Here is a 25651-nt window from a genome sequence, read left to right as displayed (position 1 = left end):
GTTGCGGAAAGTTAATTTGTCAATGCTTATCCGTTCTATTAATGTTACTGTGGAGTGGATGTGGAGAGAGTGGCAATAAAGAAACTATAGTAAATGTTTTGTTAATGAGTTTAAAATTAGCGAGTTGATTGAAAACGTGAGGCAAATAAATACAAAGCTCGAATGTTTAGAGAAGAGCAAAAGAGTTTTTTTTTTGTAAAAGAAAATCAGCAAAGTGAAGTATGTGATTTCTGCGAAAAATCACAAGATAGGATCAGTTAATTTAAAAAATTCAAGGACGCCAAATATTCGATAATTAAGAAAGACTTAGAAGATGTGATTAATGAAAGATAAGGTTATACTGCATTATAATAAACACCTTTTGACAATATTTGGGTCAATTCTAACGTTTGTCATACCTTTTCTAACGTTTTATATATAATTCTAATGTTTAATTTTTTTTTCAAATATTTATTATTTCTTTTTTTTTTTGACGTTCGACATTTAATTTCTAACGTTTAGGCATTTCTCTTATTACGTTTGACTTTTATTCTAACGTTTGGCATTTCTTTCAGCGTTTGCGATTTACATTTTAATGTTTCACGTTTCTTTCCTGCCGTCTTCAGATTTGTTTGGGGTGGCCGCGACTGAGATCGCTTCCAATCCACTGCAGCTAAAGCAAGCTTATTGTGGGTCTTCCTGCCGTCTTATATTACAGCTGTGATTCTTTCGAAGAAAATAATAGCACAGTTTTGTCTAGCGTCTGACAATTAGTTTTTAACGTTTGCCGTTTATTCTAACGTTTGATTATTTTATATAACGCTCATTAGCCTGGAAATAATTTATTTTGACCTCTAAAGAAAAATCAGAACTTCTTGAACTTTCAGGGTATTTCAGACATCCCAAACATTTTTCATGGCTACGTTACTGTACCCCTATACCCTTAACCCTTTCAATTATGCAGCATTTAATTTCCTTCTGTTTGCAATTACATCCCAAAATATCCCACGCATTGGTTTTTCAACGAATTTCCGGCCACAACACAACACTTTGAACCGATAATTCAAGAAGATGAATAAAATTCCCACCGAGATGAATTAGATTTCTTTCAGATTGTCTCCTAATTGCAGATTGACGAATCTCTCACATCGTGTGTGGGGGAGTCAGATTGCTTATATGTATCAAATATGTGGGGGAGTTACAGCGCACGTCGGCGGGGGAATTGAATGAATTCCATGGAGCGCGCAAAGTGTAACCCAAAGTGATATATGATGATGCTGTAACCCAATATAATATTTAATTTCATTCCTCATGCGCTCTTATCTCATTATCTCATTATAGTCGGAATCCTATAAACAGTCGGTGGGGGGATCTAATTGCCTTTTTCAGCTGGGCTGTTAATGAATTTAATTATAAATATGCCACCAGCACACATACACCAAAGTCAATGTTGCCGGCGAGTGCACATCGTTCTTAGTTTCCTCCGCATGTTCCATCCCTCCTTTTCGGGAAGTTCTCTTCTTTTATAAAGTGATTCTTTTTGGCTGTGCTTCCTCGACATTGCTCATCCCGTGCCGCCTCCAATGTGCTCTTTTCTACACCCATTTCTCATCATCATTGCAACAAATATTCACATGCAAGGAGTGGGACGCGTGTGGAGCAAGGATACACCAAAGCACCGCAGGAGAGCTCTACTTTCGCGTTGAGATGAAAATTTACCCGAAATCTTGGGAAATTTGTTCTTTTTTTTGTATTTTGGATGGATGTTTAAATTATGATCCTTATTGTTCGTTCATATCAAATGTAATATACTTTTCACGAAAATACTGAAAGTTTTGATATGTTGACTGCATGTCATGAGGCTACACTATGAGACTACACTGTGTGTAGTATATAATGTGGTAAGTTTGACTGTGTAGCATCCCACAGTGTGCTATATAGAGCCGGGTGCATTATTTGCATCCTTCAAAAGAAGATCCTCTATCCCCATTAAGGGAGACGAGAAAATGTAGATGAGGTTCGCATTTCTTCCCTGTTCTCGCACAAGAGGAAAAGCTCACCCATAGAACACATGTTACCATGTTACTTTCATTGACAACTCATGTTTCTTAATTACCCTCCCGTCTTGAGTTTTGTACACAATTCCCCCTCGTACTGTTCTGAAAATTGCATTCTTCATATCAACAACAGCAACACAGAGAATATTTCATTTACAATTTCCGAGGCATTCTGCACAGAGTGCCCCACAAGTTGTACCCACCAATATTTAATGCCTACACGATCTACTAAAATGAGTTGCTTCTATACCGGGAATTAATTACTTAATCAGGAGTTTCGGGGGAAAACCCACCGGAATCCTCAGAAATCTGTGATAAAAATTTTACCAAGGAATGAATTAACATCTCCTGGTTTGAAAATAAATCAAACAACCTCTCCCCCCTTAGAGGACACCCTGTGTTCATTACCCATCTCTCCCTTTTTTGGCGTGCTGAAACAGCTAAAGTGTGTTAGTTTGTGATTTATTAGCATTTTTACCATCATTTTGCTCGCATTTTCTTTGCGCATTTCTACGTATTTTGAAAACCATCCACAGATGGGAAGCCCTGTGCGCGCTCTCGAAAACTAAAAACTCAACAATAAATTCACATTATTATCCCCATACACACAGCATCAGTGAATGACTCTCCCTTCCTTCATGAATCCTCTTCCTCTATGGAATTTTTCGTTATATAGAATAAATCAGGGGGACAGCATCTCTCTCTGTGTGATGAGTTGAGGACAACAATCCGCGCAATATATTTCAAATATTTCTACAAATGATATATGAGGTTTTCTCGTGCTCATTTACACGGTGGTATTTTTGCCTTTGAACGGTTGAGATTTAATGAAAAATTCTTCTTGAAATAATTAAAAACAGTAGGGATGCTCAAACAAGAATATACAAAAGGGAACATCACAAACAACGAGTAAAAGGTGAAAATTAGTATAATAGTACCTACTTTACAACATAACTATTTAGAATGTTTAATCCTGTTGGTTAAAGTTTATCCTTTAGCTAAATTCCTGTATACATTGCTTCTGTGGTTTAATTCTAATGAGAACAATACGTTGGATTTGTTTCTAAAATTCCTTTCGCAGAAGAATGAAGTAGTAAATGTTTAACCAATAAGTAGTCCAAGTACGTTAAGAAGAAATTTCAAATTAAACTTTCTTTAAACAAGCTAGGGAGGTTTGCTAACAAAAATCCTTCCTATACAAGAAACGACTTCAATTACAAGTCAGAATAAATTCAAAATTCAATTCATTTTTTATTCAGAAAGTCAGAATTCTCATTAAATAATTTTGTACATAAATCACACTGAATCAGACACTAATTATGTAATTAAAACATAAATCTCAATACTTTGATAGCTCTCGTGTAAATCCTATAAGATTATTCATCTGTCGTTCAGCGTGTTAATGATTACATTGAATAAAGTACAGCTTGTACAGCTCAATCATGATTTTGTGGGCGTTTCCATACTTAACATCCTCTTCTCAATATCGTTAAGTGCCCAAGCGATTCTAAATGTGCGATAGGGGTCCATCCGAGATCTTCTCCCGGAGCTTCTTGCCCCTTGGTTAGCAAATTTGATGCTCTTTTCATGCAAAATTTTTTTTTCACTTATTTTAGGGCGTGCGCGCGCATTGCTTGCAAAACCGTGAGATGTTGGGGATTGAGGGAAAAAAATTTTCATCACTTCCACGAAATCAAAAACCACGGGGTGCAGCGGCACAGAGTGTGCAGAATCGCGGTGTAATGGATATTGGGGGGCGGTATGGGCAAAAGAAAAAGGAGAGTAGAGAAAAAAGAAGTATTTTGCGAAAGAAACCTGCTGCCTTATATCCTTTTGAAGCTCTTCATCATCACCACGGCGGCCCATCTGCTGTTTTTCCCTGCTGGCACTTTCTCGCGCGCGCCTTTCATTTTCCTCCGTGTGCGTCAATTTCCCAAAGTTGTACTAAATTATTAATGTGTTTCACTTGATCAAGACAACGTTAAATAAGAAATAATAATAATGGGAAGCAGAAGCATTGCTCGCGCCCCAGAAATAGTCGATTAGTCATTCGCCTTCGCACAGTTCTCTGATCTATTTTGATGGCCTGTAGCGCGCCTGGAAGTGCGGGACGCCCGGGAGTGTTTTGCAGGAAGCACGCGGGGGTGGTGTGGGGGAGGGAGATATTTGGGATTCTCAATGAATACAAAAAACAGACATACAAAATGATTATTAGCGTTTAATCCATTCATTTTGTATTTGAATAAAGTTTACGTTTTACTTTATGACGAGCACACAGATTTTATTGCTCCTTCGGAATTAATGGACAGAAAGAGAAAATCACGATTGGGGAGTAAACATTTTCGCTGTCGTTAAAATTTTCAAACTAATTTATTTTCCGGCATCGCTTCTACACTCCTTTCGTCATCATTCCTTCAACCACTCATCCCTTTATTCTTTCACCTCCTAAATTCCACCTCATCGTCATTTCCCACCATTGATTTCGCGCCCACCCTCCCCCAAATCTCATTCCATACTTTCCAGCATGATGAGAAATTTTAATATTATTTCTACCTTACAAACCTCAACCTTTTTGCAACCTTTTTTTTCTTCAACTCCACTGTCTCACCGCATACACGAGGTATTGATAACCCAGGAAATAATGTTGTTGATACACCAAGACGAGGAGAAACTGCAATAATAAATTCTCTCCTGAATTTTAATTCGAAATTCCAAAGGCATGTTTGAAAGCATTTTTCTCCCTCCTGCCGGTTGTTTTTCATTGAGAATATTTTTGGTGCACAAAAGGGAACCAATACATCACTTCACCCATGTACACTGAGGGGTGCTTATCCTAAGTTTAAATGTACCTTGAATACCCACAAAAGGTTTTTTGGAGAATTTGGAAAATGCTGGAAAACTTTTGCAGTTTCGTGATCGTTGTGGTTTTTATAATGTTAGTTTGGGCTTATGTGGAGGTTTTAAATTCCCGCGCAAAAAGAACATTATCGACAGATGGAGCAAGTGATGTAAGGAAGCTATACGAGGGAGTAAGTTGACGCCATCTTTATAAAAAAAATGGGGGGTTTTTATGCAAGAATTTATCACTTAAAACAATTTACTGAATTATTAAAAAACATTATTTCAGCTAAAATTAGTTAGAATCATGAATATGGATGGATATTGCATGAATTACAAACGACGTGTAAACAATTCTTAAAAAGGAACATTGATAAATGTAATAAAAAAAAACACGAAAACTCTGCCCAGCTGTTCCCACACATTGTGCTCCCACATAAGGATCCTTGAGTTGGATTTCCAAGTAAAATCAAATCACGAAATATAATTCCTTTGTCCAGATAAATACCCCCTTTTTGCATAAACATACATTTTTATACATCTCCCGAAGAATAAGAAAAAAAATCCCACCATAAAATACCAAGAGGTGAACAAAACGTAACGAGAAAGAAATAATTGGTTTGGACTTTTGAGGCTCATTCGGGTCCTCCACCTTGTGCAAAAGTCACATGCCACGCCAGGAGGTAACAAAAGGGAATTGACCAAAATCTCTTTTCGATTCCTCTCTGCCGGTATATGCACGCGAATACCAATTGCATTTTATTGTGCATTTTTCTCTGCCACCACACTTCTTTTCATTTACATGCTCAATGAATTTTTCAAAATCAAACCTCTTCTTCATGCCCACTTTATGCTTGGGATTTGTGGATGGGGCTTCAGCTCTCCTGGAAATTCATTCACATGGTGAAGCCATGCAAAATAAACTGCTATTTCCATGGCATAAGCCATTGCATACTGGTGGAGTCTCATGAATTTGTAAAAAACCTCTTCCGGATTGGAATTTTTCCTTTTTTTCTGTACCCAACTGTCTGCCTCATTCTACATTTATAATTAGTTCTGCATTTTAGTAGCTTTATCAAAAATTCATTATTTCCCATCCATCTCATCCATTTTTCTTTGCGCGCCTTCCCCGAAAAAAATGATCGATTAATGCTATTTTTGGTGTAAAAATGGATTCATTTTTTTATGTGTAACGTTCTTGAAATGAAAATGATTTATGAGTATAAAGGACTTCCAGGAAAATACCACTTGGAGAATCTCTGGGGAAATCCAAAGATTTTTCCAATGGAAAATTTTCGTTTTCTTCTGAGAAATCTCTTTGGCATTTAGAGAAAGATTTCTATGTTTGTGCCTTTGAAAAATTAATGAGTTAAATTATGCATTATTACTCTTTTTGCTATTTAGCTGTGTTTCTTTCAGACACAGCTTTTGTGTACCGAGCAAAATCGAAAGCCGTCAGATCGGTCTCAAACTTGGTATGAGCACGAATTAGGGTCCCCACATTCCAAAAAACGTATGCGCCAAAAAAAAATTTTTCCGGCCGGCCGTCCAGCCGGAATCAATCGCTAAATTGCAAGAGAACGGTGATAAATAGAGACTTGCGGTAAACGGCAAAGTTTAAATATCTACCGGAAGACATCCGATTATGAGGTCAAATCCACCCCCCACCCCCCCGTCCGCCATTTTGGATAACCTCAAAATTTTGTTTTTGCTATATCTCAGCCGCTATTATATTTAGAGAAAATTTTGATATGTTGTAGGGGCAATCAATATGGCCGCCACAAATTTTCATCGAAAATCGACCATAACTCGAAAACGGCTTGACCGATTTTGATCAACCCGGGCTCAAATGAAAGCTCTCAACAAACCCTACAACTCTCTAAAACATGCGAAGTTTCAAAAGTGACCGCTAGGGGGCCAAAAATCAAAAACAAAATTTTCGATGAGTTTTCGATGAATATCTCGAAAACGCCATTATCGATTTGCTTCATTTTTTGATATGTTATAGCTGACTATATTATGCCAAAAATGAAAAAAAATTATGTCGCCGTTCTCGAGATATAGCCTTCCAAAGTTAGCATGTCATATCTCGGGTTCTACAAGTCCGATTTCGATCAACTCAAGCGCAAATGAAAGGTTTCGTGAAACTCTACAAATGTCTAGAACATTGCAACTTCGAGAAATGACCGCAAGAGGCGCTAAAGTCAAAAACAAAGTTTTCGAAAATTTCGAACTCGAATTTTTCGAAAATGGCGACATATTTTTTTTTTCATTTTTCGATATGTTATAGCTGACTTCAAAACCTTTCAAACAAAAAAAAATTTATGAAAATCTATGGATCCGTTCTCGAGATATGGCCTTCTAAAGATTTCTTAGGGAATGACTTTTCTACTTTTCCCGACTTTGCGCGTATTTAATTTAATTCGCGTTCTCGTTTGCTCTCACAAAATTGGTACACTGAAAGAAACACAGCTCTCGTAAGCTTGGTCAGCTTACCAGTACATTTTTTACTGAAAAACTATGAAATTTGCAGATATTCTCCAGGGGAAAATTCATACAATTCTTCAGCAGTATTTCTCATCTTTGTTTTTTTTTTAATTTACAAGAAAATTTTTATATTAAAGAGCTTTTTATTGTTATGAAATGTGAAAACTGTCATATGCGAAAGGAAAATAAAACTCGAAAAAATTCATAATGTGATAGACATAAAAAAAGCTAATCCACTTACAACATGGTTGGTTATATTGTTTTATTATGGACAAACATACAAATTGATTTAATAATTAATGTCCAGGTAATGTGAACATGCGAGTGAATCTCGTGAGTGCTTCATACATTACTAAAAATATATCACAAAATTCTTTATACCTGGAAGCGTGTCAAAGGCCCCGGGGTGACCATGTATTTTTTAGTGGGGACATCATGAGAAAGTGTCTCTTCCTGCTTTATTAATCATAATATAGGAGAGGGCGGGGCTAATTAAGTCACTTAAGGGTTTGGAAAAAGCCTAAAATATCATATTTCCTAGCTATAGATACAATAAAATGATCTGAGAAAGAGTATAGGGCAGTAAATTTCCTAAAGAAATGAGCTATACATTTTGCTTTATCTATTTGAGAAATATGATATTTTGAGCTTTTTCTAAACCCTTAAGTGACTTTTTTAACCCCGCTCTCCCCTACATTAAAATATATTCTACCCCTTGGGGGCGGGAAAGTACTTTGGCATAGAAAACATCTCTACCTAAAATTCAGGTAAATAAATTTGCGAAAATAAAGCTCAGAAAGGCCTTTAGGGAATTAATCTTTGATAGAAGTTTCGCATAGATAAATCCTCATAAAGTTTTGCGGCGTATACCATTATCGCTTTGTCCTCAAAATTCTGTCAATGATTGTGGGAAATGGGGCTAAATTTTAGAAGAGACGAACTTCTCACAGACAACCCCCATCGTATACACACAGGTTGGCTCTTCAATGAAACCTTATTAGGTAAATTGACTCAGAAATTGCCTAAATTGTCAAACCAATGCCGCAAAGGACGCACTAAATCCCTCGCCCTCGATACAGCAAACTATCTGGGGACTAATTGAATTTTGTCTCCAAGTGAAAGATCTTAAGAGCCCGATATCATATTATCGATAAAACGAGATGGTTTGGTAGAGATGGGGAAGCTATTGTTCCATCCGTATACATATACTTAGATTATGTCCCCGGTAGCAGGGGGCAGTTGGTGGGATTTGAATATTTACTTCATTAAGAAACTCTCCTTGAACAACATACGGAGAAATTCTATTACTATCTCTAGAATATAAGGGGAGGAATGAGGAACTATGTATGTATGTTTACACCAGTAATAAGTTTGTCGAGCTCCTCCCAAGTTCAATTACCTTAAAGAATGCTTACACTTTACATTGTTGTCAGCAGTTGCTGTTTCACACAACAAGACTGATAATTCTATATAGACATAAGGGAGGACTTGTTGTGGAAATTTTGGACATACACACACCCTCCGGTGAAAGAGCTTTCGGTCAAAAGGGGAGGAAATTTTCCCAAGAAGTTAAATGCTTGGAAAATAGTTTAGTTTTCTAGTGGGCACTTCAAATTAGGACTTAATATATGTACAATGTGAAGCCATTTTACTTTTTGCAACAAAAATTAACCAAAGAACGTGAAAAATTTATTAGAAAACGCCTGCTGTCTTACACGAGCCTTAAAATTAAATTTATTTTCAGCCTTTGTACAAAAATTTATCATTATAGCCCTCTTGTATATAATTTAGCAATATTAAAATAAATATAGATGTAAAAAATATATGTACCGCCCCTGTGACTACATAACTAAATGCAAATTACCTGATGGCTAATTAAGATATTCTCTTAAGGTAACTAAACTACTCAATAATGTGCAATTATGCTGCAAAGAAACCTTAATTAATTTAATAAAAAAAATGTTACAGCTATGTTTGCTTTCAGCTGAAAAGATTGATGATTAAGATTCCAATCTTGGAGCTATAATCTTTCTTCGCTGAAGATTAAATCATATAATCATCCCTTTGATATTGCTTTTTGAAAATGTGAGGATGTCACTTCCGTGTGCGAGGCAAAAGAGAGAAGATGCTCCACTTTGATCACGGAGCTTTCGCAATTTTGATTGAAAGAAAATGTCAGTCATCTCGGGGCGTAATACGACCCATCCTATAGTTTGATTGAAACTTTTGCAAAATACCCTCAATTTCTACACGGTCGATGTGCAAAAAGGCACGAGGAAAAAAAGACGAGAAAGGTATATAATATTGAGAAAAACATGAAGAAATCTTTCAACTTACCGAGATCTAAGGCTGCACCAACTCTGAGATGTGCAATGAGAAAGCAAATGGAGCCAATGATGATGAGTTGATGCAGTAAATTCGCTGATTTTGTGATCGTCATCTTATTACCATGTATGTAAAAATTGGCTGCGAGAGATGCTCTCTTCGGTAATGCGATTCAATCCCCAGCAGCACACACACCTTCCACACCGTCGTCTTCCGTCTCTCTATTTATCCTCCACCAACGGCAATTGCATTTCTCGCACAACACTGGCGGCAGTGTCGCTATTGACGCTCATGACGCCGTTGGAGATGGCGGCGGCGGCGCTTTTGTCACCTTCTCCACCCACCTGGAAAACATGAAAGGAAAAAAAGGAAGTCCCTGTGTAAATCCATGGGGTCAGAGTGGAAAGTTAAACAAGCACAAGTTAAGGAGGAAAAAGTGAGAAATATTATATGAAAAATTTAATTACACCCTCCCCCTCCGACGCCACGATACACCACATACAACCCCCCACTTGTGCGCGTCGCCTTTTGCTCCCTTATGCTAGCACAACTCTCAAAAATTGATGTTACAAGTGCCCCGGTTTTCGCATGCCCTCTTTCACTCGCACTCATTCACTTTATTATTAAATTAAAGAAAAACAAAATGCGAAAATATCCATTTCCCGTGGAAATACATACACACGTTGAATACGTAATGGAGACGCGCCAGAAGGATTTGGGATTTTGGTTGATGGTGGAAAAAGCTCTGGATTGTGTCGGAAGGTACAGGAAGGGAGGTAGGGTGGATGGGGAGGGTAGGGAGCAAATTGGAGGATAAATGAGCAGAGGGAAAGAGAGAAATGAGAGAAAATGTGTGTGTGTGGTGTAATTTTCCGGAGAAACAGTATGCCACAACCGTGGAAAAGTGCTTCCAATCCCGAACTCTGTGCCACCCTCCGCCTCCCCTAAATGTGTCTGAAAATCTCCAAGTACTCCGTATATATATCCAACCCACCACAAACCCCCCCTATCAGAACCGTTGCCAAGTATAGTACACAACTGGAGCGGCAACAAGTACACCGAAGAGCGTCTCACTTCAATACTTGCATGGATAGCACACACACACATTCAATGGGATATTGTTGGGGGTTTAGGGGGTGGGAAGAAAGCTTTCCAAAAACCACCCTATATTCGAGCAATTCAGCACTGGAATGCTCCCACACAGAAATTCGCTCCTCTCAACCGAAACTATCACAATTCAGACGCACTCGCCTCTTGTACATTCCAATTTCTCAGTCCATTCTACGATTAAGCTATGTGCAGTGATATATATCTATGTTTCCAAAGGCTTTTCCTCCAAGTACCGGGGGAGTTGGAGGACGTCAAACTTTGCAGACAGCGTGAAAGATGAATGTGCAGTACCAAAATTCTACTGATACTTTATTGGTATTCATGGGATTGTTGTTCAGTTGGGAATGTCCATTAAAGCTGATCAAATTAATGCCTTTGTATATCCCCAATATTAGGGGAGAGAAGGGGTTAAACTACAGCACCTCTTGATGCTTACGAAGAGAGCAAAATGAGATTGTTCATTTTGAGCTTCTCATGATCTTTGCAGGAACTGCAACAAAGTAAAATGGAGGCGCCTGGTATCAAGCGTCTCTATTAGTTGCATCAATCGTTTCTTAATTTGCTGATTAAACTTTGTCCACAAAAACGACTTTATTGACTCAACAAGCAATAGCATGGAGCGTAGAGATGACAAAGAGTTAAATTTTTTTGGAAATCTTCCAGACAAATTAAAGGCTGGATAATAAATAAAATTTCTGCCCATCAGTTTGTAAACTTGACCTCAACATTTTGTATTGGGTGTGTTTTATTTATCAATTGAACACAAACATTTCCAAACTCCCCCATATAATTCACGAGGCATTTTGAGGAAATAAGCAACATGGAGTATGTCAATGAGTCAAAAATAGTCTTAAGCTCCGCATTTAATTCATCTAAGTGCCCATCCAATTAAGCAAACATGCCCTTAAGGCCACTAATAAAGGCTCAATTCGTTTTTACACAGTAAAATGAGACTTTAGATCCCTTATTCTACGGCAAATTAGTAAGGATCTAGTTTTGCTATATACATAAGATGCCCTTAATAAAGGCATATAAATCCTTTTCCAAGAGGGCCATAATTGAGCGTTAATCTGGAAATAATTCTCAATTAGTCCATGGACACTTGCGTTGCACTCTTGTGCGCAATTGGAGTCTTATATTTTACAGTGTGAGACAGAGAAAGGGGTTTTGGATGGTAAATAGTGAGAAGCTATAAGAGCAGAGAGCTCAAATTAATTGATTTGGTGTATTGTTGTTTTTATTTGAACATATGTGGCTCTTACATTTGGATTTCCGACGCTATTTATATAGGGGGGAAAACCCACCCTCACCCTCTCTACCCAGGGTCGCATATGTGTGCCACACACAGCAGCACCCGAAAATTCTACACCCTCAACCCCTAACGACGAGTGATCACAATATGTGGAATTGCAACCATTTGAGCCCACAAACCATGGCAACTCACCCTACACGCCGGCATGCCGTATCGAACAAATTGATTTGCATTTATAGACATTTCTCGAATCGATTGAATAATTGAAAATTTATGTGTAACTTACGATAACACCATCATTTTAGACACACAGACGGTGCTCCTCCATAACCACCCCCTCGCAGTTAAAAGTCTTTTGCAATGTGGTATTCCAATAGCACAGTTCGTTTCACTTTGCTCCACTCGGGAAGTTATTATTAATATACTGTCGTTGAGTTGACAGCACAAATAACCACCCTGACTGACTAGTTTGACTACCTATAGATGATTTTCACAACCAAATACCACCCTCCATTTCCCTTACAAACGAACGGAATGCTTTTATTCTTAAAACGCAGCACACAATAAAGGTGAGAAGTTCGACCGAGTGCTCTTTTTGAGACTTTTTCGGCTTCTTTCTTGAAAAGGGAAATATAAAGTTTAAGTAAGGACGCTATAAATTCGCCATCTTTGTTTTTAAAAATTAGAAAGTAATAGATCGAATTTGAATCTAATATTCCATCAAGAATTTAAAGAATTGACAGAATATAATTTTCTCTTTTAATAAGTGTCGAAAATTTGGAAAGTTTTTCCTCTTACCTTTTTTTAATATGAAATTGTCGATTGTAGAGTAAGTTAGAAAAATCTACTTTTAATATTCTTTTTTTTTCTGTCATTTTTCCACCCGATTTTCCGGAGAATGTTCGTTCGCTTAATTTCTCATTCATAAAATTTAGATAATTATATCATTGTTTGATATCTGAGAACTATTCATTGAGGAATTTCGACAATCAAATGGAATTTAAACGGCAAATTGATTATTATCTGACTAATTATTGTGAATTCTGGGAATCTATTTCACGACGATTTTACGGGAAATTCATTTGAATAGTTTTACAAATTAATTCAGTTCCACATTCATTCAAAAGATTTTTTAATTGCTAATGTGATATATATAACGAGAGATATAAAAGTTCCACCTTTAATAAAAAAAAATTATTATTATTTTTCCACCAGAGGGCCACATTTCATTCGCTGCGACATCTAGTGTCAAATGCAAAAGGATAAAAACAACAACATAGCAGTTCAACAACCCCATAAATCACCCTCCATTCAATCAAAGACATACATTGTTGCCCTTCTTGCGCTACAAACGAGCTCGAACCGTTCGAATTGCAAAATATCAACATCTAGCCATATTCTAACCCCCATCGACCTCATATGGAGTTTCATTCCCCCACCTGGGGGCGCGCATTGGGGGTGACACAAACCACCCTCTTCCTCTTGCCAATAAAAGTGACTATAGAGGGTGGGTGGGTACGTACAACACAGAATAGATCCATCTGGCGCGAGAGGGAAAAAGTCAACCCGTGCGCTAAGGGGGTGGAGGCATGAAACTATAATATAGTGAAAATGTGTGTAGTAGATATTCCTATAGCAAATTCTGATTGAATTCAGTTCATTTAACCGAATTACCACCGTTGAGTGTTTGTCTGTCATCATTCAACCAAAAAACTACTACGGATCAATATTTCTACCCTCAGACATGCCTCTCTCACTCTCACCCTGTTACACATCCCCTTGCTGCGGGGTGTGCAAAAGAGCCAAAGCGTTGTTACATCAATTTAGGAGAGCCCGTAGTACTCTGTACTCTCATGTACTCACTACTGGGGTAAATAGGATAGACAGTGAGTGCTATTCACTCTGGCACAAGGCTGTAAAGGAAGCTTGTATGTGGGTGTGCGATTCCTCCCTTTGCCCACACAACCACCATGTAGTGGTGACTCCGGTGAAATGAAGAGAAATTGTGGGGCTTTTCTCTCTCAAGGGTGGATGATTTCTCGATGGGGAGAAATGTATGTCTGTGTACCTTCCCGGCACCCTCACACCACCCACCCCCAAAGTGCTTCGTATAAGCAACTCGAGAGGGTGCTTAAGTAGCTTTTTTCGTGTAGGTGAGCGACACTCATCCATAAATAATGCACATTTGCACTTTTAATGGAATATTATTACTTGGTCATTCCATCCACGTCAATATGGCGGGTACGAGGGACCCCCACGCTGGATTGGATTTAATCCCCGCAGTCAGTTTTGTTTGGACAGCGCATTGAACTGTAATCCTCGTTGAAACATTTTATGCTTCAAAAGCCTTTGATTGAAAATGCATCCCACAAGTATGTATTACGAGATGTTTGTTTACATAAATTAGGCCTTTTGAGGATAGGTATAAGCTCCACGAGGTGATTGAATACAAATTGTGCTTACATACAGTCATTGGTTCCATAAGTAGTGGGGGTGTGAAAAAGCCAGGATGAAAATGAACAAAAAAAATCTACCTATCGTTAATAGGGGTTAATTTTATAAACTGACCAACTTTTAATTCTTGAAATGCAATATTTCTTGCAAAATAAATTAAATGAACTGAGCCATAATAAGATTAAAAAATGAGGATTGTGAGTTAATGGGTAAAATTCACTACTAAGTCCGCCATAAGTTTCTTACATCATTCTTAAATTTTCTTAAGTCAGACATTAGGTTAAGCTAGCCCTAAGCTTTTTTTTTAACTACTTACTTACTTACTTAACCGGCGCTACAGCTGGTCTCCAGCCTTGGCCTGATCAAGGATCCTCCTCCATCTGTCCCTATCCCGCGCCACTGTCCGCCAGTTCGGCACTAAGATTTTTCTAGTTAGACTTTTTTTGAGCCATATTTTAATTTTTAAGAATTAGGTTAGGTCATACTAAACTGGAGCTGAATGCAAAAATGCGTTTAGTCGTCCCAGCCTATCATAAACGTTAAAACCGTAAAACCTATCCCTAAAAAAATTGAGCTCGACTTAAAAAAAGTACTGTTTACTTTAAAACGTTAAGTCTGACTCAAAAGACGAACTAGGTCAAACTTAATACCTAATAAATTTCATCGAATATTTTCGAACTTTTCTTGACTAATCCTAATTGATTTCTTTTAATTTTGTTTTAAAATGAATTATGCTCTTCAACAGTATTTCGGTGTGTACATTCAAAATATTTCATAAGACCCTCAAAATGCGCATAAGCTCCTTTCTTTTGCATTTTTATGTGAATATCATCATACATACATACAATTTACTAACAATGGAAGTAAAGTGGTGGCCCTAAGTGAGGAGAATTAGACTTTACAGCAATTTAAGATGGGGAACGTTCACCTAGTGACGAACCACATCACCAGAAAAAAAAGGAAATAATGGGTTCGCTAAAATAAGCAAACTCATGCAAAAACTTTCCCAGCACTTTCCCCTAAACTTCTACGGGGTGTATTGGTGCAAAAAAGCACTTTTCGTACCCAATCGATTGTAAGCTTGTCAATGACCTATCAACAACTTTTGATGATGTATCAGAGGATTCGGCATTAAGCGCGTTGAGCGCAAAACTGTGCCATTTGCCCACCCCTCCGAGAGAGAGACTTTTGAGCATACACGTAAGAACGCACCGAAGGGGATGTGAAGGGTCTTCTCCCCCTTTTTTGGCGAAACGCACACACAGCACCCCACGTCAGATTGGTAGCGTAGTCAGAACATTAGAGGGTTGTTCACATGAATGTATGGAATGTTACATACATGCATTCATACCGTCGCTTTAACATTGTTGAGACTCTCCCGCTTTGGCAGAAGAATGAATGCCGGTGTGGGGTTTTGGTGGAAGAGCAAGGCGATGTAGGTGGCTAAAAGTGGGTGGGATGGGGTGGGTGTTTGCTGCCTTGTGTGAGGCGAAAAATGTACCACGTCGAATCCAGGTAAGGGTGTATGGAAAAACCGAAAAAAAGGTAATGTACATCGCTGGTACGAGACATTATATACTTGGCAGTTTATGTGGATTTTCGTGTTTCAGGTAGAGCGCAAAATTTTTATATCCATATGTCGAAAGTAATAAAAAGTGAAAATATAGCTGATATTTCGGCGGTGGGAAGGATTTTTATCCATGGTTGCACGACCATGTTGCAGAAAAAAAAATAGCACGCTCTTTGGGGGTGTGTAGCAAGTGGAAATTTGCATGTGAAGGGACATCGAAAACACTGCCACCATTATACGGAACATTGTAGCGACAAAAATGGCACCAAAAAGGGGTGGTGTGGGTGGTTGGGGGTGACAAAAGGTGGCAAAACATTATTATTATGCGATATTACTATTATTACAATGACGCCTATATTGCTATTTTAAGTCATTATTTTATTTTCACTCCTCTCCGTGATGGTTAATATTTTGTACAACGAGCAAATTTCATTATATGCCATAAAGCTCCCCGCAGCATCCGTGCATTCGCTCTTTGCCCATACACATAGCATAGAGACTACATTTACACCGTATATATAGCATATAGCTCATTCGAGTGACAACAGAATGATGCTTGTGAAATTATGCAAATTAATTTGAGAATAATTTAATCCCCATGTGAAATCATATGAAACTTGTTACACATGCCCCGGGGAGAGGTGGGTATGGCAGAGAGAGAGAGAGTATAAAAAACGACCACCCCCATAATACGACGGAGTTTCTCAATTGAGGGAAAATCGGTGGTAGAAAAACCCCGGAGATAGACGACATACAAAAACCCACCATAGCGCACAAAGGCGACGAAAGAAAATATCAATTTTCCATATATAGCAATTCAGCATAGACATTTGTGTGTCAAGTGTGAGGGGCCAAATACATACACATAGAATGGGGAGCAGGAAGTGAAAAGAGAAAACGCAAAACGAGGAAAAACATCAGCCAGCACACAACCTTTCTCAATTTGCTTCTTATCAACAGGACACTGGCCGAGGGGTTGGCTTTGGCACATCAGTGGCAAAAGTGTGTCAAACATTGCAAATTGCACTGCATAGCTCTTCACCAGCGCGGCCCTCACATTAGTGCATGATAGATGATGATAAATGACGGGTAGTTTAATCTCCCAAGCCGCATCTATGACAATCAAAAAGCATTTAACAACAGCTTATACAGGAAAGTATATAAACAACGTTCACGGCCAATTTTTCTGCCAAGTTTTGCATATATTTTTTAAAAAATATATATAAATTTTTAACCAAGGTATGCCGGAATAAATACCAGAAATTGCAAGCTATCAACGTATTAAAAGTTGAAAAACTTTAAAAAAAATAAGTACAACTCCACAAAAAAAGTTTCTTAACACGAAACCATTAAGAATAAACCGATTTACCTTCACACTATCATCTTGCAAAAAGTTAAAAAGGATCCATGAACAATAAATCTTTTCCTGAATTAGATTCTGACATCCAATTATCGTTAAATTTCAATTGTAAGGGAATCCCGTTGTAGAATAACTTCCTGTGGTAAATTGCAAAATAGTGAAAAGGACACTAAAATCAATGCAAAGCAAAGAGTCACAGTGGTTTCCTTTTCCAGGGACTCCGTACCACATAGAACAGTGTCAATTACCTGTGTGCGCGCATTTCAATTCCATATAGTGAGATGGGAAACAAGAAATCACGGATACTTTGCATCCTCTTTCACATATATGGTGAAGTATAAATATTCATTTTGAACAGAGAACTATAAGCATTACTCTCGAAATAAACACACTAATGACTTTTACTATTTAATTTACGGTGGCATTTTATGCAGGAAAAGTGACTAATATACCCCCACAAGAGTCACTCATATTGCTAATTGCATTTGGGATTGTGCTGCGTGAGTAATTTATTCACAGAATTAATTACGCCCCTTTAATTACTGTAATAAAATTTACAAGGTCATTTTGAAAATGGAAAGACTCCCGTGTATGAAAATATGTTATGTATGTAAATAATAAGGGGGGTTTTTATACAGGAGGAGCTTTTTTTCATGCGAAAGCTTTTTCTGTGTGTAGAAAAGAGAAAAGTTTCCCGCAGACAATTCTATCGATTCCCATTTGTGTGGCCAATTCCAAATGGTGCAGATGGGAAGGAGAAGGTTTTTAAGTGGATCGATTAATACTTTGGGACTAATGCATGAAACATTTAGTCCCATTTGCCACAGTCTGCACACACCCCCGCAAAGGATGGAGTTTTATTTTCTTTTTTTCCTTTTAGTATTCGTTGTGGTTGCGCATGGAGTTGCGCCAGCATTTCAACTTAAGTAAGTCTATGATTTATTTTTGATCGTCCAAATATAAAATTGATTGATTCAGAGGTCACAAATTGATACTAAAAATAAAAGCACTCCCCCCATACACGGTAGAATATTCGAGGAGGGCCATCATGGACAGAAGTCAGTCTCACACTTCCGCCCGGCCGACCACCCATTGATGGCTCAGTGACTCCCAAAAATGGTAACATATACACTTGTCACGCACACACCAGCGGCCTCTCCACTTTACTACCACCCCGAACCACTCTGGCTGAAATGTTTATACCACCCTCAAAAATGCCTTTTTCCTCTCTCAGAACCTTCATCCACCCAACCCCCACACACAAAAGCACGCTGTGCGTTGATTTTGTGTGTACACATTTGGGGGGATGATTCTCCACCAAAAGGTATATATGGAAAGTCACCCATTTTGTGAATCAAACAGAGGCGCCGAGCACAAGGAAAATATAATATGTACGCCTTTGCCCCATATCCACCCCATTAGGTCGCTACCCCAAACTCCCCCGTAAATGCCGCACACCCACCCGGAAAAAGATGAACGATATTGCGCTTAAGCGTTAAGCACAAAGGCGAATCACAATATTTAATTTGTGTGATGATGGAATGGGACAATTACGGGGGTGGTTGCAGAGGGCGAGGACTAAAAGACTCTCTTTCTCTCCTATATTATATAGACGCCATTACATTACTTTATAGTGCATTTATAGCCTTATCTCTTATCTTTAATCTCCCATCCACATCCCTCACACAACTCATATGCTGTGTGTTGCTTTTCATGAGTATTTTGTGGTACATTTTTGATTACAATCCCTAAAACCCAGACCGAGAGAGAGAGTTTAGGCATTAGACAATCAACAAAAAAGATATGCCACCCCTCGATAGCATCCACCACCTCCATACAAATTGAATTTTATTGTGTATCCACGTTGGAGGGAAACATGCGTGGAATCATTAAAAATTATAGTGTTGCTCCTAAAAGTGAGAAAGCGCGCGCCCCCTTTTTATCTGTCTCCGCCATTTAACATTTTCGCCCGGCGGGACCTTAAGAGAGAGAGGAAAGAGGAGTGAGTATGTGGAAAGCCTCCATGTGTATATTTATTGTTGTTGATGAAGAATAAAAGAAACATTAAGGGGAAGCGATATGATCATTCAACTGTTAAAGACCCATATAAGTAACACACAATCATCGCCTCGATGATATCAAGATTTTCGTCAACTATAAACTCCCAAAGATATTCAAGGAATACCACACACACACATGACTCCTTCTGCACAACACTTGTGGGTTCTATGTAGACATTACATAAATGCCCGGAGAAAGGCATGAGAGAGAAGCAACTTATATCTCACTTTCAGTCAATTAAGCACGCATACACATGGATCAAGGCTCGCAATCAGAGGCGCATTGAGGCGTTTTGACTCCCTAACACCCCCACCCACTCCTCCCCAACACCCTTTGCCTGCCATGGAGTAAAGCAATCAGCCAAGAGGCCAAATGATCAAACTCCATCTTGTCAACAGACTTTGATCTTCATCAAGAGATTTTCGCAAAGACGCACCCAAAGCTTCCCAAGCATTCTGTACTATATAGAATAGAGAGAATGTTTACACGACTCACTGCCCTATAACGTAGTGATTGCCTATGCATCACAATTGAGTGCACATATCTGCTATATGAAGTTTAACCGGGAATTGGTTATGCATATCGCAAACCGAAATTGCCATACGTTATCGATTTCATTGAATCATTTGGGAGTTCCCCAGATGGGCGCTCTTTCACCGGAAATTGCGTTATCAACTTCCTCCCATCCATGAAGGATGTTCTGCGTACATAGTCATCCCCAAAGTATCCATGACGACCACTTTAGGAAGTACCCCAACATTTTGGCAAGTTTCGCCAAAGAAGCGTTCTCATGCTTATCAACCCATTTCACTCTTCAAGAGAGCAAACTTTGCTTATTGAGTTGTCAACTGATTGAATTCATTACGTGCCAAAGCGGTCGTGTACTCTTTAAGGCCCTTGTGCCAAGTCGTCATAGTGCGTCGGTGACCGAATGTCTGACACCAATTTTATCGAGAACAACTTAATGGGGATAAAAAGGGATGAAACAGATTGCAAAAGATTTATTTTAATGAAATTAAAGGATTTTATTTCGCCGGAAATGGAAACGTTAAAATATTCATCTGTTTAAGTGCTTGTATCAAAAAATTGACGGGTAATTTCAAACGGATTTGAAACTACAAGATAAATCCATTTAAAATAATCACAACTATCCTAAATCATAATTAATTCAATGTAATAAAAATTACGATTAAATATTTGAGACAATCCTAAAACAAATATTTATAACTTGTCAGCCGGGACTGATAAAATAATATGTCAGAATTTTGACGTTTTTATTTGACAGGAAACTGTTACAAAATGTTTATTATTATAAATTTTTAAGGAAAGTTTTAACATTTTTTTTTTTAATTTCAATGAAAAATTGTTTTTTTTTTACATTGGGGGGAATAACAATGAATGCCAGCCGGGATTGTTTCTGTAAAATATCTTGACATTTCTATTTTTTTTCTTTAAAACTGCATAAAATATTATATAACACAAGCTTTTTTCAAAGCTCAAAGATCTATAAAAAGAATCCTTTTTACTTATTCTAGAATTCATTATTAAGGATAAAATAAATATTGACTACACTCTAGATAAATTTGTAACACTAATTACTACCTCTTGTCAGCCGGGATTGATTGATACTTTCTTTACATTGAGAATTCCCGCAGGATTTAATTTACTCCGCTAAATAAGCGAAAAAATATCAAATTCCCCGCATTTTATTCTACCTCTTTATGTACATTTACAATGGAACTACAAAAAAGAGAGGAAGAAAAAAAATCAATAAAACTCCATAGAATTCGAGCTTACTATACACCACCAACTCCTTCTTGCCAAGTCTTCCTTTTTCCACCAAACAACCTCGTGGAAAATGGAGAGAAATACACGGAGTGCATCTCGCACAATAAAAGAACAACTTGTTTCACATCAACTTCTAAATCCACTTGAATTTTTATCTCTGAGAGATTTCTCATAGTGTGGCATGCCCTTCTACTCCATTCTATGTTTTGTGTGTACCCCGTCGCTGCAATCAAATTGATTAAGCATAAAAATAGCAAACAAGAGACACATTATTCAAGATCAAAATCTCACTTCAGCAGCCGTATAAAATGCACAATGTGTGTGGCACATAATGTAATTCAAAACTTCTCGTTACAACTCGCCGCGTCATAGATAGAGCACGAGGGGTTCAATGCAATGTTTGTTCACTGCTGCAAACCCCCCATTTTGGGGAAAATTTTGCACATTTTGCACCCACCACGGGGTAGGACGGGGTGAGAGCACGAAAAAAAAAGTGATTCACCTCCAAAATGGGACTTTTTCTCCACACCAAGCCATAAAATACAATTATTGAGTTTGCGGGCTAGACCAACAAATTCTCGTGGAATTTTGTGTGGATGTATGTAATTGAATCTCACGGGGAGAATTTTACCTTTAAATATTCTTGTTTACAAAATTGAATTTAACTTTATACAGGGTATTTAAATTGTTCAATTAATTTTGAATTTGGATTATAAACAATTTAAGTACCTAACGTTGCTTTCCTTCGAGGGAAGTTATTTAAATTCCTTCAAAGGAAGTACAAGGCGCCTCCACTGCAATCTTTGATTTATTCCCCAATGGAGACGCCTGGTTTTCTTTTCGTATTCTCAGTGATTTTTTTCTTCGCCCCCCAACGAGAGATAATGAAAGATTTAGCAACTTATCATCACTAAAAGTCCTTCCATAAACTTCCATAGTTAGCCCCACATATTCAGTGGATATAAATTTCTTAGATCTAACAGAGACTTCACAGAGTAACTTTTCCACTCCCCCGTAAAACTAAAAGTCTATTTAATGCAACCATCCTATGGAGATTAGGTTTAATACACCCCGTGAGTGAGGTCTATTTTTACTTTTGGGACACTTTCGAAGGACACCTCATCAATTTTCCGCCCCGAAAAAATAACTTTGCCAGCACCCAAAGTTGTCCAGAGGGCCACACACATAAATGGGATGGTATTACCGAGGAAATCCCGACTAAATTATAGGTGATGGTGTCACAGAAAATTTCCAATAATGGGTCCTCTTCTCTTTTTATTCCCCGCCTCCCTCCCGAAAATCTGCCACCACCTACAGAGCTCCTTGACACCTTTTTTTCCCACGACCAAATTCACACCATTTGGGGCCCCAGGAACAGTGGGGGGGAGCATCATTAGTGTCTCTATATTTTTCCATCATCATTCCCGGTGACGCCACATGGGACACATAGAAATTTGCTTAATTACACTTTAGTGATTCGTCCAAAAGAGATCAAATTAATTATTTATAAGGAATCAATTTTTGCACCAATTCTCCTACATCTCTCCCCCCACATGGCCCCTTATTCCACAAGGAGGCTCTTGACTTCTTTCACGTTAATTGGGGATTGGCGGGCGCTTTTGTATGAATAGAGAGCTCACAGAGTTGAGCGGTTGAGTGACGACAGAATGTTATGAGGGGGATCATTCTGTTGATACCTTAATTTACATGAAAATTATGCAAATGAATATTAATAAATTTATTGATTTTTGCATCTTCCCATCTTGGCGTGTATACGCTCGATGCGAGAAGACATCCACTTTGCCAAAAGCTGTTTCAAAATGCTTTATTTGTGCTATGGAGATTTTTGGCTATATACATAAATATGTATGTATATTGCTATTGTGTGCGATGGCACCGTCGTTACATTTAATTAGTATTATAAATTCGCGAACACATCTTTCTGGCTTCTGTTGATGACGCGTTCTCCTGAGCCAGGGGGGTATTGGGTTCGCCCAGTGTCTTATGTTTTCCCCCCTTCGAAAATGTATATTCATGAGTCCTGTGCTGTTGGAATTTCAAAAGGCATCAGGTAATTCTGGATTAAGCTCAATGTGGTGGAAGTGCAAACTATTAATTTTTGTAAGTGACAGACAAATTTTGAAAATTCTCATTTTTAGAATTTTCTTTTCTGATGAATATTCAATTGGAAATCAGTGTGGAGCATACACATGTAGGTAGATATTTAATGGGCTTGAATGAATTGCTCAAATGAAGCATAAACAGCATAAAAGCTCAAGCGGAATAACAAATTAATTTAATTTTTTTTAATTCTAATTTAAAGAATTTTAATTCTACAAAATAGGTTTTAAAAAATATTTTAGAATTGTGGAAAATTCTCTCTTGAATAAATCAGAGTTTTCAAAAAAAAATTAAAGAGCACACGCCGGTTAAAATATAAAGCGCAACCTTCACGACTATCACCGCCCCCACATTGTACTCCTTCAGCCATTCATCAACACGTGCAACCGCCCCATACCGCGGTACCCGTTGTTCTTCCCTCTGGAGCCCCTGGAGTTGCCTGGGTGTGTGCTTTCCGTGTGCTAAAGCGGGGGTGTAGTACAAAGAGAGAGAGAAAGCACCTCAACTGGGGGAGTCACGATGGTGTTGTATGTAGTATAGGATGTAGGGACCTTGCCTTATCGATTTTGAAGTTGGTGTGTATCTTGGGAGTGGGAGGTTCTCTATACTTTGGGCATACAGACGGCGACTTATCACCCAAGCAAACTCCACCAAGACGTCTCCTTCGACGGCGGCGACGTCAATAATGGCGCCCCCTTTCTCCCCCATTTTTCATTCTCCCACAGAGTGGAGTCTTATATTTCATTATGTGTGAATATCCAGCAGTCTTTTTATCGTCCTCCTTTCTCTATTTACACGGCGAAATATTTATTCAGCTAAATACCACTATTTATTTATTTCTCCTCTCCCAGTCCACCATTGTGACTCACATCTAATGTGCGGGGGTAGAGGCACGGCCAAACACCACCATCACCGTCCTATACAAGACATCTCGCCACTATTTTATGATACATCGATTTGGAGGTATTCCACCGAAAATCCGCCCATGGGGAGATAAGAACTAACGAGTTTGTCAAATAATGAGAATTTCTCTTTTCGGAATATGTACCTTCCATGTTCGTCGTCATCTCCATCTAACATTTCCTCTATTTGGAAAGTTTATTTGAATGTGATATTGTATAGTTCTATATCGTTGCGTTCTTTTCTTTCTTTCTTGTCTTCTCTCTATAACATTTTTTCCCATGTTGATACATCCTATCGCGGTGGAAGATAAGAAGCGCATGGAAATGAAGAAAGGTTGAAAATTTTTCAATATCCTGATTCCATCGCATGCAGTTTGTTTTTTTCGTTATATGAAAGGATAAAGTTTAAATAGGTTTTGGATAAAAAAAAGTATAGGTATTGTATGGAAAACTCTTCTTTTTGTCATCGTTGTAAGCAAAAATGTTAGAATTATCTATAATTTGTATTAAAATTAATTTTATCTTGTGTCTTTGACGTAAAAGCACTTTGACTGAAACTTTTCCATTTTTTTGTAAAAAGCAAAAACGGAGTAAAAGCCAAGTTTGTAATTTTGAATTCGAAAAAATTAATTAGTTTTCTGGTTAACTTTATAAAAATCTAGGAATAATAACGTTTTTCAATATTTTCTAGCTTACTAATTTCAAGAATTAATTAATTAATAGTGAAGAAAAGTAACCTAGATTTTAATTTTCTGGGTACTTATTAAATCGGTATCAAACTCGTTTTCTAACCACTTTAGGAATTTCTAAAACAAAGAACCAATTTTTATTTAATTTATAATTTGATCTACCGTAATTTAGCAAATAGTAAAGCAAAAGTAAAGTTAGGTCAGAAATTTAATTCATATTAAAGTCCCTAAATCAGTATAGAATACATAGGTATCAAACACGTTTACTAACCACTTTAGAAATTTCTTAAATTATCAATTTTTTTTTCTTGTTATTCAAAATCAAAAATACTACAAAAGCAGTTTAGAAAATCAATAAAATAAAATTTCTCAAATTAAAGAAGAATTTTTCTTTAAATTAAAGTAAAAATTCTTCAACATATTTCACACGATTCTTTGGGTGAGAAAGCTCTGCTTCAAAATTTAATTATCGCAACCCTGTTTTCCCAACTTCCTTGGAATTGAAATGCAATTGACGACTACATGAGATTGGGTTTGCCATGGCACAGGAAACAAGGAGGAAAATAATTTCATGACGTACAAGCAGAGGGAAAATCCCACTGGAAACCATACACTTATTGATTCATTAAGCGCGGAATGCTGCTGCCAAGAGCTGTTG

At 37.8% G+C, this 25651-nt stretch overlaps 1 protein-coding gene across 3 annotated transcripts in view; it reads right to left on the bottom strand.

Moving 5' to 3' along the window:
* LOC129790142 (discoidin domain-containing receptor 2) overlaps nt 1–25651 on the bottom strand; it is a 106296-nt gene that overhangs the window by 58496 nt on the left and 22149 nt on the right. For all 3 annotated transcript variants that reach the window (XM_055827458.1, XM_055827460.1, XM_055827457.1), the window contains one exon: nt 9699–10030. In XM_055827458.1, coding sequence (XP_055683433.1) covers nt 9699–9801 — 103 coding nt within the window. In that variant the 5' untranslated portion in view covers nt 9802–10030. The remainder of the gene's footprint in view (nt 1–9698; nt 10031–25651) is intronic.

Source organism: Lutzomyia longipalpis, chromosome 2, assembly GCF_024334085.1.
Source record: "Lutzomyia longipalpis isolate SR_M1_2022 chromosome 2, ASM2433408v1".
NCBI classification, from domain to species: Eukaryota; Metazoa; Arthropoda; class Insecta; order Diptera; family Psychodidae; genus Lutzomyia; species Lutzomyia longipalpis.
The sequence above is the reverse complement of the archived record's forward strand: the minus strand, read 5'-3'. Positions and strand labels throughout refer to the sequence as shown.